Source organism: Solanum lycopersicum, chromosome 2 (assembly GCF_036512215.1).
Source record: "Solanum lycopersicum chromosome 2, SLM_r2.1".
NCBI lineage: Eukaryota > Viridiplantae > Streptophyta > Magnoliopsida > Solanales > Solanaceae > Solanum > Solanum lycopersicum.
Window position 1 is genome coordinate 56,592,765 of NC_090801.1, and position 14,622 is coordinate 56,607,386.

At 34.2% G+C, this 14,622-nt stretch overlaps 2 protein-coding genes across 7 annotated transcripts; both read right to left on the reverse strand.

Moving 5' to 3' along the window:
* Positions 1 to 213: 213 nt before the first annotated feature.
* On the reverse strand, positions 214 to 6,829 carry LOC101268250 (DNA replication licensing factor MCM3 homolog 2). Of its 6 annotated transcripts, none has more exons than XM_010318619.4 (16): positions 6,588 to 6,829; positions 6,335 to 6,453; positions 5,846 to 6,054; positions 4,005 to 4,135; positions 3,680 to 3,918; positions 3,349 to 3,585; positions 2,986 to 3,140; positions 2,707 to 2,915; positions 2,454 to 2,619; positions 2,172 to 2,368; positions 1,919 to 1,978; positions 1,742 to 1,834; positions 1,281 to 1,501; positions 955 to 1,011; positions 723 to 864; positions 214 to 565 (listed from the first exon to the last, which is right to left on the reverse strand). In XM_010318619.4, the coding sequence occupies exons 1-16, from the start codon at positions 6,651 to 6,653 to the stop codon at positions 503 to 505; spliced, it is 2,364 nt and encodes a 787-aa protein (XP_010316921.1). In that variant the 5' UTR covers positions 6,654 to 6,829; the 3' UTR covers positions 214 to 502. The 6 variants fall into 6 exon arrangements, with proteins under 6 accessions (XP_010316921.1, XP_010316920.1, XP_004233106.1 ...); XM_010318618.4 differs by having other exon boundaries at positions 955 to 1,017; XM_004233058.5 differs by having other exon boundaries at positions 955 to 1,032.
* A 2,348-nt stretch (positions 6,830 to 9,177) lies between these two features.
* On the reverse strand, positions 9,178 to 13,363 carry LOC101267959 (3-oxoacyl-[acyl-carrier-protein] synthase I, chloroplastic). The gene is made up of 7 exons (XM_004233057.4): positions 12,700 to 13,363; positions 11,744 to 12,175; positions 11,322 to 11,495; positions 9,990 to 10,103; positions 9,798 to 9,899; positions 9,646 to 9,712; positions 9,178 to 9,538 (listed from the first exon to the last, which is right to left on the reverse strand). Exons 1-7 carry the CDS (start codon positions 13,150 to 13,152, stop codon positions 9,471 to 9,473), a joined length of 1,410 nt encoding a protein of 469 aa, XP_004233105.1. The 5' UTR covers positions 13,153 to 13,363; the 3' UTR covers positions 9,178 to 9,470.
* Positions 13,364 to 14,622: the final 1,259 nt, after the last annotated feature.

The following is a 14,622-nucleotide window of genomic DNA, read 5'->3' on the forward strand; positions in this document are numbered from 1 at the left end:
TTATAATGAGATACTCTCTATATGTTAATTATATAAAATTTAAAAATAAATAAAAGTGAATTTATGTAATGAAGGGACCCACGTACACAAATGTCAGCTGAGAAGCCCCTCATATAACTGACACTACTACTTGTGCCTCTCACAAAATAAATTCTCATTTCTCCTAACATTTCTTGTTTGCTCTATAAGTGGAGTTCAGCCTAACTCAGCAAATAACGTGAATTGCAACTTTTCAATTGAAAGAGACGATCATCATAAATTGTATATTACATAATGCATTAACCATTTAGTTTTTCCCTAAAACAGAAAAAGTAAGATTCATGTGCTTCATCAGATCCTGAATATCAAAGTGGGGATAAATAGATGAATACCATAATACTATCAGAAACATAAAGAGAAGCTATGGTTCAATAACAAATGGTGTATCCCCCCATTTAGTTAGGCTTGGACAATCCATCAGAAAGGAGACAACTGAACTTGCGAGCGCTCCAATTGGACCGATTTACATGAAGTAAACTACATTGGTATCACTGTGTACCCACAATTGGCCTTTCTCTTCCATCATCTGCATATTAGAGCACTTTCTCTGTTAGCTGTTTATACATTCAAAAACTATTGTATCCAACTGATACACATTTCAGTGTTGTGAATTAAGAGGTAATATACACATACATTTGGAACTAGGGACATCAAAGAAATTTGTAATCAAAGTACTTGCATACCTTTAATAATTTCTCTATCTCCGCCTTTGAGTAAGGTACAGTCGCCCCATTGTTGACAACATTCTCCACATCAGCAACTGGAATTTGTTCCACATGTTGTAAGTTCCTGTGCCTACCAAGTGCTGCACTGAATGCTTGCAATCTGCAAGTTCAGCGATGTTAGGTTCCATAATTGACAACCCCAGAGTAAAAAGTAAATGCATTCAACGATCATAAAGTTAATTACACAGACCTCTCAGGAGATGTGCTGATCTCAGCTGCTGGAGTATCATCAGTTTCCATCGCTTCACTACCACTTTCCAAAAGAACACTTCAGAAACATAAACATTACAAGGAAACATCATAATAGATAAAACAAGCAAACACCATATAGATAGATCATCAAAGTAAATAAATGTGAGGAAGTTGCAATCTACTTCTGTTTACTTGATGAAAGAACATAAAAGTTATCAGAAAACCACTTACCAAAAAACATACCTGCAGAAAAACAAGATATCCCCAAGACTAGAAAATATTGATGATAGCTGGACTATGTATATTTTATAGTTAGGAACTCACCCTACTCCTCCGGCTTCATGATCAGCTGATTCATCATCTGCATCATGCTCGGCTCTGCGTTTACGAGCTGAAGCATTGTTACCTCCATCATGGTCAGTACTGCGCTTCTTCCCCAATTCCTTTGCTCTCTCTTGTTCACGTTCCTCCATCTCAGTCAGTTCTTGATGATATATGGCAAAATGTAGAACTTGAAGAGCAGCTTCTACATCAGACTTCAAAACCTGCCAGAAAAGAAATGGAAACAAATTTTGAGCAAAATAGATCCATACAGAGCAGATAATCATGGAAAGAATGAAACTAGAAAACTCAATTTTGGTTATTTACCAAATTCATTGATTAAAGTCAAGAACTGGTCAATTTCTGTTGATGATGGTTTTTATATTCAGTGAACCTCTAATCCTAAGCATATATGGGGAACTTCAATCTTCCTATATAAGACTTGTAATCAAATAAGTCCTCACCTGTCTTCTCAACTTCAGCTTGGCATGGGCAGTTGAGAGCCGAATAATTGTTTCCAAAGTTCTGGCAGTAATCGGAAGTGTTCCTCCCCCAGTCTAATGGAAATTAAGAAAAATCAGTTACATCACATAAAGAGCATAACAAGCTAGTTATCTGGATATCAGACATAAAATTCCAACCTTTGCATTCGAACTGGCACTCCTAAGCTCGGCATAAGCAGTAGCTATGTTATCAGATGCCTACAAATGATTATCATTATAAATATCAGCAAGAGAGCAGTACATTGATCAAGGGGAGCTAAGATATGACAAAGGTTAATTACAGCTAATTCTCAAGGAGTATTTCAAAATTCAAATTTACAAGGCATAAAGAAATTAATCCTGCATGAAAATGCAATGATGCTATGCAACTGCAAAAGTTACACTTAATTACCTCATCAGTCAGCTCAGGATGGATCCTGTTTTTTGCATAATGAATGTAAGTCTTGAGAAACTGGATGGTCAATGTATCCTTCTTGCTCCGAGTAGAATTTCTACCATGTAGCATCCGATTATACTTAACATAGACGGGCATTTCATCCTTGTCATTTTGCTCTTCATATCTTGAATCATTATCTAGTGTTGAGCTACCTAAAAGGTAAAATAGATTCACTTCATTCATACAAACTAGGAAAAGGCAATGCATGCAGATTTTCAAACATAACTGCCAACCTACCTCCATCTATTGGAGAACGATACCGATGCATGCGCAGAACATGCTCAGAAATTTGACGATCAACCCCAGGATCCATTTGATCCAGAACAATAAACAACAAATCAAAACGAGAGAGCAGTGAGTCTGGAAGTCCAATGTTCTTTGTTGGAGTTAATGATCGGTCGTACTGTCAAAACAAGATTACAGAAAAGTTAAATGATACATATCTCAAGGCTATTACGCATTTAGATGGACCTGTTTATGAAAAACTTACAGAACCATATATGGGATTTGCAGCTGCAACTACACTGCATCGAGCATTCAAGGATGCATGAATTCCTGCTTTAGCAATGGTTACAGTCTGCTGTTCCATAACCTCATGTATGGCAACTCGATCTTGGTCATTCATTTTATCAAACTCATCAATGCAAACAACACCTCTGTCAGCAAGTACCATGGCACCAGCTTCTAGCCTTCTTTCTCCTATTTCCAAGTACATATTTGTCAGTTTACTTTACATACAAAGTAGATTCTGCTTTTGAAAAAAAATTACCTGTTTCTTGATCAGAAGTAACTGCAGCTGTCAAACCAACTCCGGAAGAACCACGACCAGTAGTTGATATTGCTAACGGAGCAATATTCATAATTGCTCTCAGCAGCTGAGACTTGGCAACAGATGGATCACCAACCATCATCATGTTTATATCACTAAATACAGTAAAAATGGTTGTTGTGAGACCTCAAGAATCAATCTCATATAGAGGAGTCACAGTACATAAAAAATTATGATAGTTGTCTGAATGAACTGGAGAAAAAAAGACTGCGTTCACATGGTCAAGCAGTAATGTCTGCATTGGTGCTAAGTGCCAAGGACAGCAAAATGTAGCCTTACCGAAGGTAAAATAGTTTATCTTACCCTCTTAAGTGAGTCCCATTTTTCAAGTTCTTTTCAATTCCACCAAGCATGAGCAGAACAACTGCTTTCTTTATCCACAAATGCCCATAAATAGATGGTGCCAGTGAATTAGCAAGAAGATCAAAAGCATCATCTTTAACAGAAATATTCTTGATGTCTTTCAGGACTTTCTCTGTGTAGTTTGGTGCATTTGCTGACTTGTTCAGGAGAGACACATTGTTACCTATGAGGATTGTTCTGCACAACAAAATCGATGGACAGGATTACACACACAAAAAAAAATTTAACTATTCTGAGGGAGTTAAAGCAGTATGTTACTTTAAACACACACCTGAATACACCATTCATGCTTCCTTGGCTTTTACTAGGAAGAGCTTTGTATACCCCAACAACTGCTACACGGTCTCCAGGCTTGCATGAATCAACAAGATCATCCTCTACGACTATATCCACTGTTCTAGGAAGTTGACCAGGAGCAGAATTTTCAGGCACCTCTTGCATTGATAAAGTTTGATGATCTTTGTATGTGCATAAACCGTACTCAGTAACTAGCAAATTGCCATTATCATCCTGCAACATAATCACTCTTGTGAAATTCTGTTTAGCTAAACAAATAGAGAAGGCCAAAACTGAAACCTATATCAGTTCATCATTACCCGTGTCGGGTACACAGAACCAGTTGGCAGACCAACATTCGATGTGATATCTCTGTATTCACGGGCCGTAAATTTCTCAGTTGTCGGACAAAAGTGGACGCTCTTTACAACCTTTGGCCTCACAAGAGAACCTATAGATATTGAAGTAGCAACTTTCATTAATAAATTTTATTAAAAGAGTCAATTACTAAGTGGCATCCAAGCTAGGGCTCAATATAAAACAAGAAAATGATTTATAACTCAAAGTTGCAGCAAGCTAAGGACTAAATATAAAACAAGAAGATGATTCATGACTCAAAAACTTCAGCTGATGACAGATGAAATCTGCCCTAGCATCAACTTATCTCATGTTTCTCTTTGACTAGAGAATGAAATTTAGACACATATTTCAGTTATAAACAACAAGAAATAACAAAGAATATGTGTTTTATATTATCAAATACTTCAGATTGCAAACATGAGCAGGAAAAATCAAGTAGAAAATGGATTTTAATAATGAAACAAAACAACAGAAGACAGCATAGTCAAACTAATGATGTTTGGCATATTTTATCATCTTATTGCTTCTATCAACTCTCTGTATTTATTGCCCTTTGATATGCTTTTGAATTTAAATACGCCCAACTATGGTTAATCATATTATTTGGTGATGTAGGAAGCTAAAGGATAAAATTGGTTTAGTTTTGGAAAACAAATATGCACAACTGGATGAAGTTCCAATTCTTGTGCTATACTTGGCAATGGCACGAGTAAATGCATATCAGGAAGAAGGAAGCTTGCAAATTATTGATCATACAGTGCATTTAGAAGAAAAGGCACAACTATACAGTGCAGAAGTAACAAGGGTCACTCTCCAGTTGCACAATTGCACCACTATGGAACCAATTCTAATAAGCACAAGTCCAGTACTTTATGCTACACTTGTGCTAACAGTACTTAAGCTAAACTTGTGCTAACAGCTTAGTATCCATGACATGCAATCTTTTCCCAATTCCACACCAGCAAACTGCACACTGGTTATTGAAACTACCAAACATCTCAAATGCTTACGTGATGCATTCAAGGAACATAATAATCACCAATAAAAATGGATATAATTGGTAATCTCATGTCCAATTTAGAAATCAATAATTCTTCTTAGTTAATCAGTTGAACCATATAATACTAGTACTACAGTCCTAGAAAGTCCAGTTTTCATCATCCCTTTACTAGCAACTGGTACTGATATAGACATGGCCCACTACAAACAAGAAACTACTATATCACCATAACTTTGTTCACTGGACATATACACGTCTTCCCCTGTGAAATGGACATGAATATATTTCAGAGGTCATTTCTAATGAAAAATTGCTGCTAACATACAGCTGTCAAACACATATCAGTTGTATCATATCACCCAAACCTTTGCGGCACGTGTAAAACAACTATCCACCAAGTAAATAGTTCCCCATTTTTATTGGGTTTACCATTTTAAAAGCAATAAACAACTACCCACCAGATAAATAGTTCCCCATTTTCATTGCTTTTACCATTATAAAAGCATTTTTAATAAAACAAAATATTCATCAAAATTTTCACCATAGACTCCAAATGAGCTATACTCACAGTACAAAAATGACTCAGAAATGTATTAGGCCTTCCTACTGACTCGTTAACTTTGGAGTGAATCTAAGACACATCAATTAAAATAAATTTAGTGGCCTTACTTTGTTGGCTAAATTATCGGTAATGGAGTAAATATGATTAATTTAAGATTTATATAATACACTGGCATAATACCACAGTCAAAGTAGATATGAGCTAAAAATGAGCGCTATAAGCAAATTCAAAAGACGTACACTTGGTAACAATGCCTTCAACGCAAACCATGGAACCAATGAAACGGGACAACAGCTCTCTTGGGGTTACTCTCCTCGAAACAAAAGGACCAGTAAACCCAACCAAGACTTGCTCGCCTTCTTTAAGGTACTTGGGATTATGGGTCCGGATCATATCGGTTAAAGCATCAATCAACGGTTGCATATACTCACTAGGATTCTGAAGAAGCCTACACAATTCAAGAAAAGAAGAAATTTATAAGCCGGACCAACAATATCAATAATCCCAGGTAAACTTCAATACTTGGAAAATATCAAAAAACTTGTCTTTTTCAACATTTTCCCCCATCAAATTTGCACCTGAAAGCAAATAAACTAGAAAAACAACACCAACAAGCCTAGGGTAGTACTTCAATTTCAAAAACACAAACCCAAAACCACTCTTGATTTTCTCCTCGAATTATACAAGCCAAAAATGACGTCACTAAAATTAATGAAAAAGATTAAAACCTGCGAGCCAAATCAGAGCCTTCTCTGTCATTGTAGAAATCAGCGAGGTCCATAATGACACGACGCCTATTGTTGTTGATCATAGATTCAAATTCCTTCTTCAGCTCCGTGTCCAGTTCCTACAAAAGTAAAAAGTGAATCAAAAAAAGCAAAAACAAACGAATAAATAAATACAACTCAGACTCCATAAAATTAACCAAATTAATCAAGTATAAAACATGCGAAGAAAGAAAAAAAAGGAGAAAATACTTACAGTTTGTTCGAAGAACTTGAGGAAAGTTCGCTTATGCGTAGCCCTAACCTCGTCGCTTAGATCCATGGCTGACTGAGTAAGTGTTAATCTCTGTGTGAGAGAGAGAGAGAAATGGAGGAGAGAGTGATGAATGATGAAGGTCAAGATTGGGGATTTTCCCTCTATTTTTGGAGTTAGGGTTCGGATTTTGGCGGGAAATGAAGGGTTGAGGTTGGCGGGAAGTATAGCCTTTTGTTAACTCCATTTTTATTTTTATTTTTTTAAAGTTTTAACAATTCCAAGAGTATTTTCGTAATTTAGTGATGTCACGTCTTAAATGATAAAAAGACGGGTGTATGTTATATCAGTTAGCATCGAACGAATTCCGGGTTATAGAGGAGATAAAAATTCACTCGTGTATATTTAAGCAAAGATTAAATTTTAAATGAAAATTATGCGGATAAGTAAATTTATATTATTTAATTATTTATTATAGTTATAGTTTATTGTAATTATTATTCGATTAACATTATACATTAATTATGTGGGTTGATTTTGAGTTTGTATAATTAGTCATGTTTGTATTTGTATAATTCGCCACTATATACAAATAAATATATATAATATACAATTTTTTAGCCTATATACATATACAATTCACCTCTCTCCCACGCTCTGCCCTCTCTTGCTCGTCTCTCTCCTTAATCTCTCAATATCGATCGCCTCTCTCCTCCCTCTCTCAATCTCGCTTGTCATTTATACAAATGTATATGTATAATATACAGTTATATACAATTATATACATATAAATTTACCTCTCTCCCACTATCTTCCCTCTCTCGCTCGTCTCTCTCCTCCCTCTCTCAATCTCTCTAGCCTCTCTCCCAGTCTCGCTCTCATTCTCTTCCCTCTCCCAATCTCTCTTGTCATATATACAATTTCATATGTATAATATACAATTATCTAACCAATATACATATACAATTCACCTTTCTCCACTCTTTTTCCCCTCTCTCTCCTGTCTCCTCTCTCTCTCCTAGTCTCGCTCGCCTCTCTCCTCAATATAACATGTAGCTACAAATTGTAATTATCAAATTATAACTATGAAGAGTAATTAATTATTTTTAAGTGGTTATATGTGAAAGTTTTCCAAATTTTAATATGTAGCTAGATTTTATTTTTTTTGTTGACAAATTCAAAGTGAAATCTATATTTAAAAAAATATATTTAGGAATTAAACATTTTCTTTAAGTATTTTAAGAATCAAACAAGTTTGATTTGTTGTAGCTTTATGCATTTCTTGGTAATATATATTTTAATTCAAAAAACAAGAAAGTGGGGCTTATTCAATGATTTTGAATGTTTGTCAAATACAATAACACATCATTAAATTAATATAAGATGGACCATAAATATTACTGTATTGTTTTATAGATGTATTATTTAATCGATAAATTAATTTTTATTAATTTAAAAACAGATTTGACACAGTAAAAGTAAAATTCATTAGGAGATGAATTCTCATAGATTTTAAATAAATCTACTTGTAAAAACGTCATTCATTAACTTGATGTCATGATTAATGATCTCGGTTAGCACAATAAAATTGATGTTAATAACTTGTTGGATGGGTGAAAATGATACATGTTCAAAAAGTTCAAAGCTTAGAAGAAATTGTAGATGTCATTGAAAAAAATAATATTCATGATAAAATTAAAAATGATACAATACCTTTGGAACCGGACACTAGTTATCTGTAAGGAAACACTTATCGAATTTAGAATTTTCACAATTTTATATTACAGTTTGAAAAGATGACACCAAAACTTTTAGATGCAATTAAAAAAATTTAAAGATAAGCGTCAACTAGATTTAAATTTTAACCAAAAACAAGACAAAATAGAACTCAAACGGATGTACCTAATCAACTTGCTTTGCACGTATATATGTGACATTTTTACTTGCTTTGATCTACAAATTGAAGTTTAAGCTTTTAACATCTTTAATGTGGTTTTTTAACTATCATATAGTGGAAAGTGTTCGTTGGGACTTTATTTTCTGTTCTGTTCTATTCTTTTCGGTAAAGAAAATTTTAATGTTTGATTCGTACGTGAGTTTAGAAAATGAAAATTCAGGACTAAACATTCATTGGAATATAACAAAAATTCACATTGGAATAAATTGGAACGAAGAGAATATTTGTCGCGTTCTGAAGACAAAACATATACATTGGTTTTCTCTTATAGACTACACAATAATTGGAATATAAGAAAAATCCATTATATTGTCTAGTTAACTCACAATTACAACCTTTACAAGGCCATCAAACAATTATATTCTTTGTCTGTGGGGCCACATCTCAAAAAGACGCCATGCTTCAAGATCTCTCCACAGAATATCTTGAAGGTAACACAGGTAGCTTATTTTTGAGACAAGTCTTAATTTAGTAGCGACGAGTATAGTTGTGAATATGGCTGTTTATACAGCTTACAGGTTAACTAGATATTTTTTTTTCGAAAACAGTTTTTCTACCCACGCATATGTTGTTCAACAAATGTTCTCGAACCAATTGTCGACTCAAATGGAAAATTAAACAGGTGCCATCAGAGAGTTGTTAATCTCAAAAGATCATATCATCTTTCAAATCTCTTGCATAATTCAAAACTGATGGCATTGTTGTTTAACCAAACTATGAAGGTCCAAGCTAATTTAAGGAATGAAAAGTGAAAATGTTCATTGCTATAAAACTACAAGCTAAAGATTATTAGTACATAAAAAGAATGGACAATTGTTCCTCTCTCGCTGCGCCCAGCAAGTTTCCCACACGGAGATGAAACAGACAATGTGTATCACATTAACCCCCTGTACTACTCCAGAAGATTGCTCTACCTAAACTGAGCTGAATTAAGGCTTGAATGCAGAAAAGGCAACGACAGAGTTGTGGCCACCAAAACCAAAGGAATTGGAGATAGCTGCATATGTAAGAAATTGATGTTATGTTGGAAGTTTTTCAATTATTCATGAGAATGCTTAATTTTTGAAAATATAATATGGTGCTATAATTTGAAGTGTATCTTACCAACATTCACTTCATGCTGCTGTTTTTTGTTTGGAACAGTATCAAATTCCACTGAAGGCTCAGGATTCTGCAATATTCATTACAATTAGAGATTTGCAAATGAAGAATGAGCATAGCAATTGACATTTGTTTGAAAATATAGGACAACTCACGAATTGGTTAATTGAAGGATGCACCCAGCCGGTTGTAATAGCTTTAATTGTTGCAATAGCTTCCAGACCACCAGCAGCACCGAGGCAATGCCCTATCATAGACTGGAACAATATGGGGAAACACTTAATGATGAACATACACTGATAAATTCGAATAAATGAAGAGATGCAATACAATGTAGACATAATTACCTTGGTTGCATTCATTTTGATTCCTGTAGTGGTCTTGAAAACCTTCTTAACAGCATTTATTTCGGCTAGATCACCAACAATGGTAGAAGTTGCATGAGCATTAATGTAGTTAACCTACAAAGGAAAAAGAGAAGATCAATTCAGTAATCAAATTCAACTTCAACTTTTAGCAAAATCTAGCCAATACATATCTGTACCTCTTACCAAAGACTATACCACATTATCAAAAGCTAAATGTTTCGAGTACCCACCAAACTAGGTTCTAAAGTTCTGGATGATCAAAATAAAGAGACAGTTTCACTTTCAGCTGTTTGATCATCAACAACAACAAAGAAGGTCGATCCCAACTAGTGGCTACCAGCCATATGAATTCTCCATATGTCATTCTGCTTGAACATCTTAAATAGGATTACTGAAAGGACAATTCTATGGTTCTATTGAAATGTGAATGTGACTATTAATTCATCAACAGATATCATGCTGACTCTAGACAATTGCTGTAGCTTAGGGCATAGTGGTTCAAAGCAAAGTCTGTGTTACTTCTTTCGATGCAACAAGGTGAGAAGGTTGGTATTGTTAAAATCAGATCTGAGAAGAAGACACTAAAGCTCCAGTGATAGGGCTTAGTATCTAGGATGAACTGTACAAGCATTTTAGGTGCATTTTATTAATGGTGAAAGAATCCAATTTTTTCTGATCGCCAGCAGTTTTAACATGTGTCTTTGATGATTAAAATTGAATAGTAACCTTTTGTTTACTCTCAATAAGGGGATGTCTTTATCTACTAAAGAGAGAGGGAGTAATCTTTACTTGGAATCTAAAATTTAGAATAAAGCTAACATGGGAGGTAGCATTTTTTTCTTTAAGAGGCAATGGGACATGGATGAGAGTCTATGGGCATAAAATTGACATGGAAAGACTATAATGTCACAAGTAATTTTTTTTTTATTATTAAGGAATGAAGGTTCACTCGTTGCACAATATCTTCCATTCAGCCTAAAACAAAAACACACAGAAATGTCCTACAAGGCTACAACAAGGCCAATGCACCATGAAAAGAAATCTATTTCATGTCAATAGTTAAGTATATTCACTGTAACCTTTCCCCATTTCCCCAATCAAAGAAGAATTCTGAGAAGCAAAAGTATGAGATATGACGGATCTTGGGTTTGGTAGCCCCAAGATAACATTTTGACAAGTTTCCAATTTTTTAACGGAAAACATCTAGAGTGATTTGCTATTTCCAGTATTTCTTTTACCCCGCTCTTTAACTATTGAGTAGAGTGTAGACAATGAGTATAACCTCAACTGCTTGGAGAGGGAAGTAAATACCTCTTCTGGTGACACTCCAGCATCTTCAAGGCTGCTAAGAATACATGAAGAAACACCAAGACCATCAGCTCGGGGATCGGTCATGTGATAAGCATCACAATTAACTGCACCACCCAAATACTCTGCAATTATTGGCGCTCCTCGTTTCATTGCATGCTCCAAACTTTCCATCACCTGCCAAGAATGTCATTCAATTTTCATAATAACTTTCCAAACGGTGAATAGATTGTATTAAAGTGACAGAAATCTCTAGTGCTTAATCTAATTATGCAGTCTACGTGCAATGAAAGAAAGACCAGCAATTCATGGATAGCAGTTTATTGCATATTTAGTTGCTTCGGGATTGGACCACACATAACTTGCTCAAAGTAGCTTAGATGTACTTCCTATGACCAAAATATGATAATCGCTAGGAAGCTTACCAAGATTCCAGCCCCCTCTCCCATAACAAATCCATCTCTTTCTTTGTCCCACGGCCTGGAAGCAGTTTGTGGATCATCATTTCTTTGAGACAAAGCTCTGCATGCCACAAAACCTCCTAAACCAATAGGTATTATGGCAGCTTCAGTTCCACCAGCAAGCATCAAATCCGCTTCACCTCTACGGATGTGATTAGCGGCAGCATAAAAACAGTAATTGGAGGTAGCACAAGCAGTTGAGATTGAGTAGTTTGGTCCCATAAAACCAAGATCAATACCAAGCAAAGCAGAACCCATGTTTGTTATGGCATATGGTACAAAAAATGGAGTAATTTTCCTGTGACCCTTTTCAATTAGGTTTTGTACACCATCTGAGAAAACTGTAAGACCACCCATTCCTGTTCCTACAAGAACACCTGCTCTCTCTTTATCAATCTGCAGGAAGAACATAAATTAACAACCTAGAGTCATGTACTGCAGAAGATAAAAAACAAATCCAGATAAACAATGGAGGCTGAACAAGTAGCTATGCTAATTATTCACATCAAAGCTTTTCAAAAGCACTAATGACAAATTTGTTTTCCGAGGAACAGTAGTTTTGATTGTTTCTGGTATTCCACGATGCACTGGCAACTGGCAGGATTCAGACTTTTACACAATTATGGTCTCTAAGACATCATGAAAGCCCAATTCCAGCATTTTGGTGATAATAGAAATGAAATACAAGCAATAAATGGCATAAACCAGCTAAAAAACCAAAATAAACACAATCAGCTAGCAATTTTCTCCAAATTCTCCACATCTCCAAATAAAATAAAAGAAACGACCAAATCAACACCAGCCAAAAGCACATCATGCAAGCCCCATTACAGCAAATTCATCATACCTCAAAAAAACCCCGAAAATCTTGACAGATATAACCAAATTGAAATATCAAAAGAACGAAAAAAAAGCCGAACCTTTTCTAATCTATCACCACCAAGATCTGCATTTTCCAAAGCTTTCTTGCCAGCAACAATGGCATACCTTAAACAATCATCAAGCCTCCTATCATTCTTCCCATCAATATACCCTTCAGATGTAAACCCACGAATTTGTCCCCCAAATCTCGTAGGAAATTTAGAAGCATCAAAACGATCAATAAGCGAAATCCCACTTTCACCAGCCAAAAGTCTGTCATAGTAAGTATCGGCATCATTCCCAAACACAGAAACAAGACCCGTCCCAGTTATAACAACCCTTTTCTTTGGGTCTTTCTCTCTTTTTGGAGCAGAAACAGTAGATGCAGAAGCTGTTACTGTTAAAGGCACTCTTTTAGCACCCAATGACCTCACATTGGTGAACTGGGGGATGTTTTTTCGTAGAGGTTCGAGTGGAGACGGACGAAATGATAGAGATTGGATTGCTTCCATTGTTAACTGAAATGGGTTTTCAGATTTGAGGTGGCGGAGCAAGAAGAAGAAGAAGAAGCAGCAGCAAAAAGCTTTTCGATGTTAACGATGCGAGTGTATTACTACTATTTTTAGAGAGAGAAAGGGAGTGTGTGTTTTGTGCTTGTACAGAAAGAGAGAAACCAAGTCACAACCAAAATGTGTATAACTAATTTAAATACACAATGTTTTTATCTTTTTTCGAGCTTTCGCGATTTGATTAAAAATCAATTTAAATTATTAAATTCGACAAATTAAAATATCTTGTTTTTTTCATTAATTTTCTTTATTTGGATATGTAATTGTGTTATTAGTTCTGGATAGAAGATTGTCTAATTTGTGTACTTATTTGTATTAATTCTTTTTAAAACTTTGGATAGTTATTAGGTATTGTTTCATAATATATTGTATTATATTATACTATATTATTTTAATGAATATAATATTTGAATAAATTGTATTGTTACATTAATAATAAACCTATCATAGAATAAGGTGTGGGACTGTGGGTTAGAGCTACTATAAAAAAAATAGGGTAAAAGATAATTTATATATTTAAATAGTAAGTAAAAATAAAATGAGAAGAAGATATTAAAGTACTGATATGATCACACTAAATTGGTTGTTACATAAAATGGGTCTTTTCAACGTTACTTAACCATATTTAAACGATACGATGCAATAAAATTTAAGTAACAATCAAAACAAACACGGTATTAAAACTAACAATACAATACAATACAAAATGTAACAATCATTCAAACAAGGCGTTACAAGTTTTAGTTTTTGATCTATTTTGAACTCTAAATCATTTGTAATTTTTTTAAGTAGATTGAAATTATCATGAAATTTATGAAGTTTAATTATATTTATTCTGTAGTAAAAAGGACAATTTCAAGAGTCACTAGTTTTGTAGTATTAGCTTTATAAAAAACTAGTAAAATTATTCGTGCCTTGTGCGAAAATTCATATCACAAAATTTATGAAATAATACTTAAAATTTATCGATCATTAAAACTAAAACACTACATCAATTTACATATAAAATTACATAGTAACAAACATTAAAAATATAAAAAATGATAATTATAATATTTTATCATTTATTTCAATCAATCATTTTTAATTTAATTTTATAATTTGTCTTTTTACTTCTAGAAAATATTACTATTTGATACTTTTTTGGAATATCATATACTGAGTGCATTCACAAATCACAATGGAACCCTTCCTTTCTAATTATGAGTTAGTTTTAATTAAAAATGATCTTACAATTGCCTAATATTGTTTGCTTAATGTCAAAAAACAGCAATAGAAAAATGAATAAAATGACTTTATATTTATATGTGATTAAAAATTAAATAATCAAAGCAAAATCAACCACAAATAAACTAAGAAAATGTTTATTATATTTACCTTTTTTGATTTAAATACATACTACTCTCTCCGTCC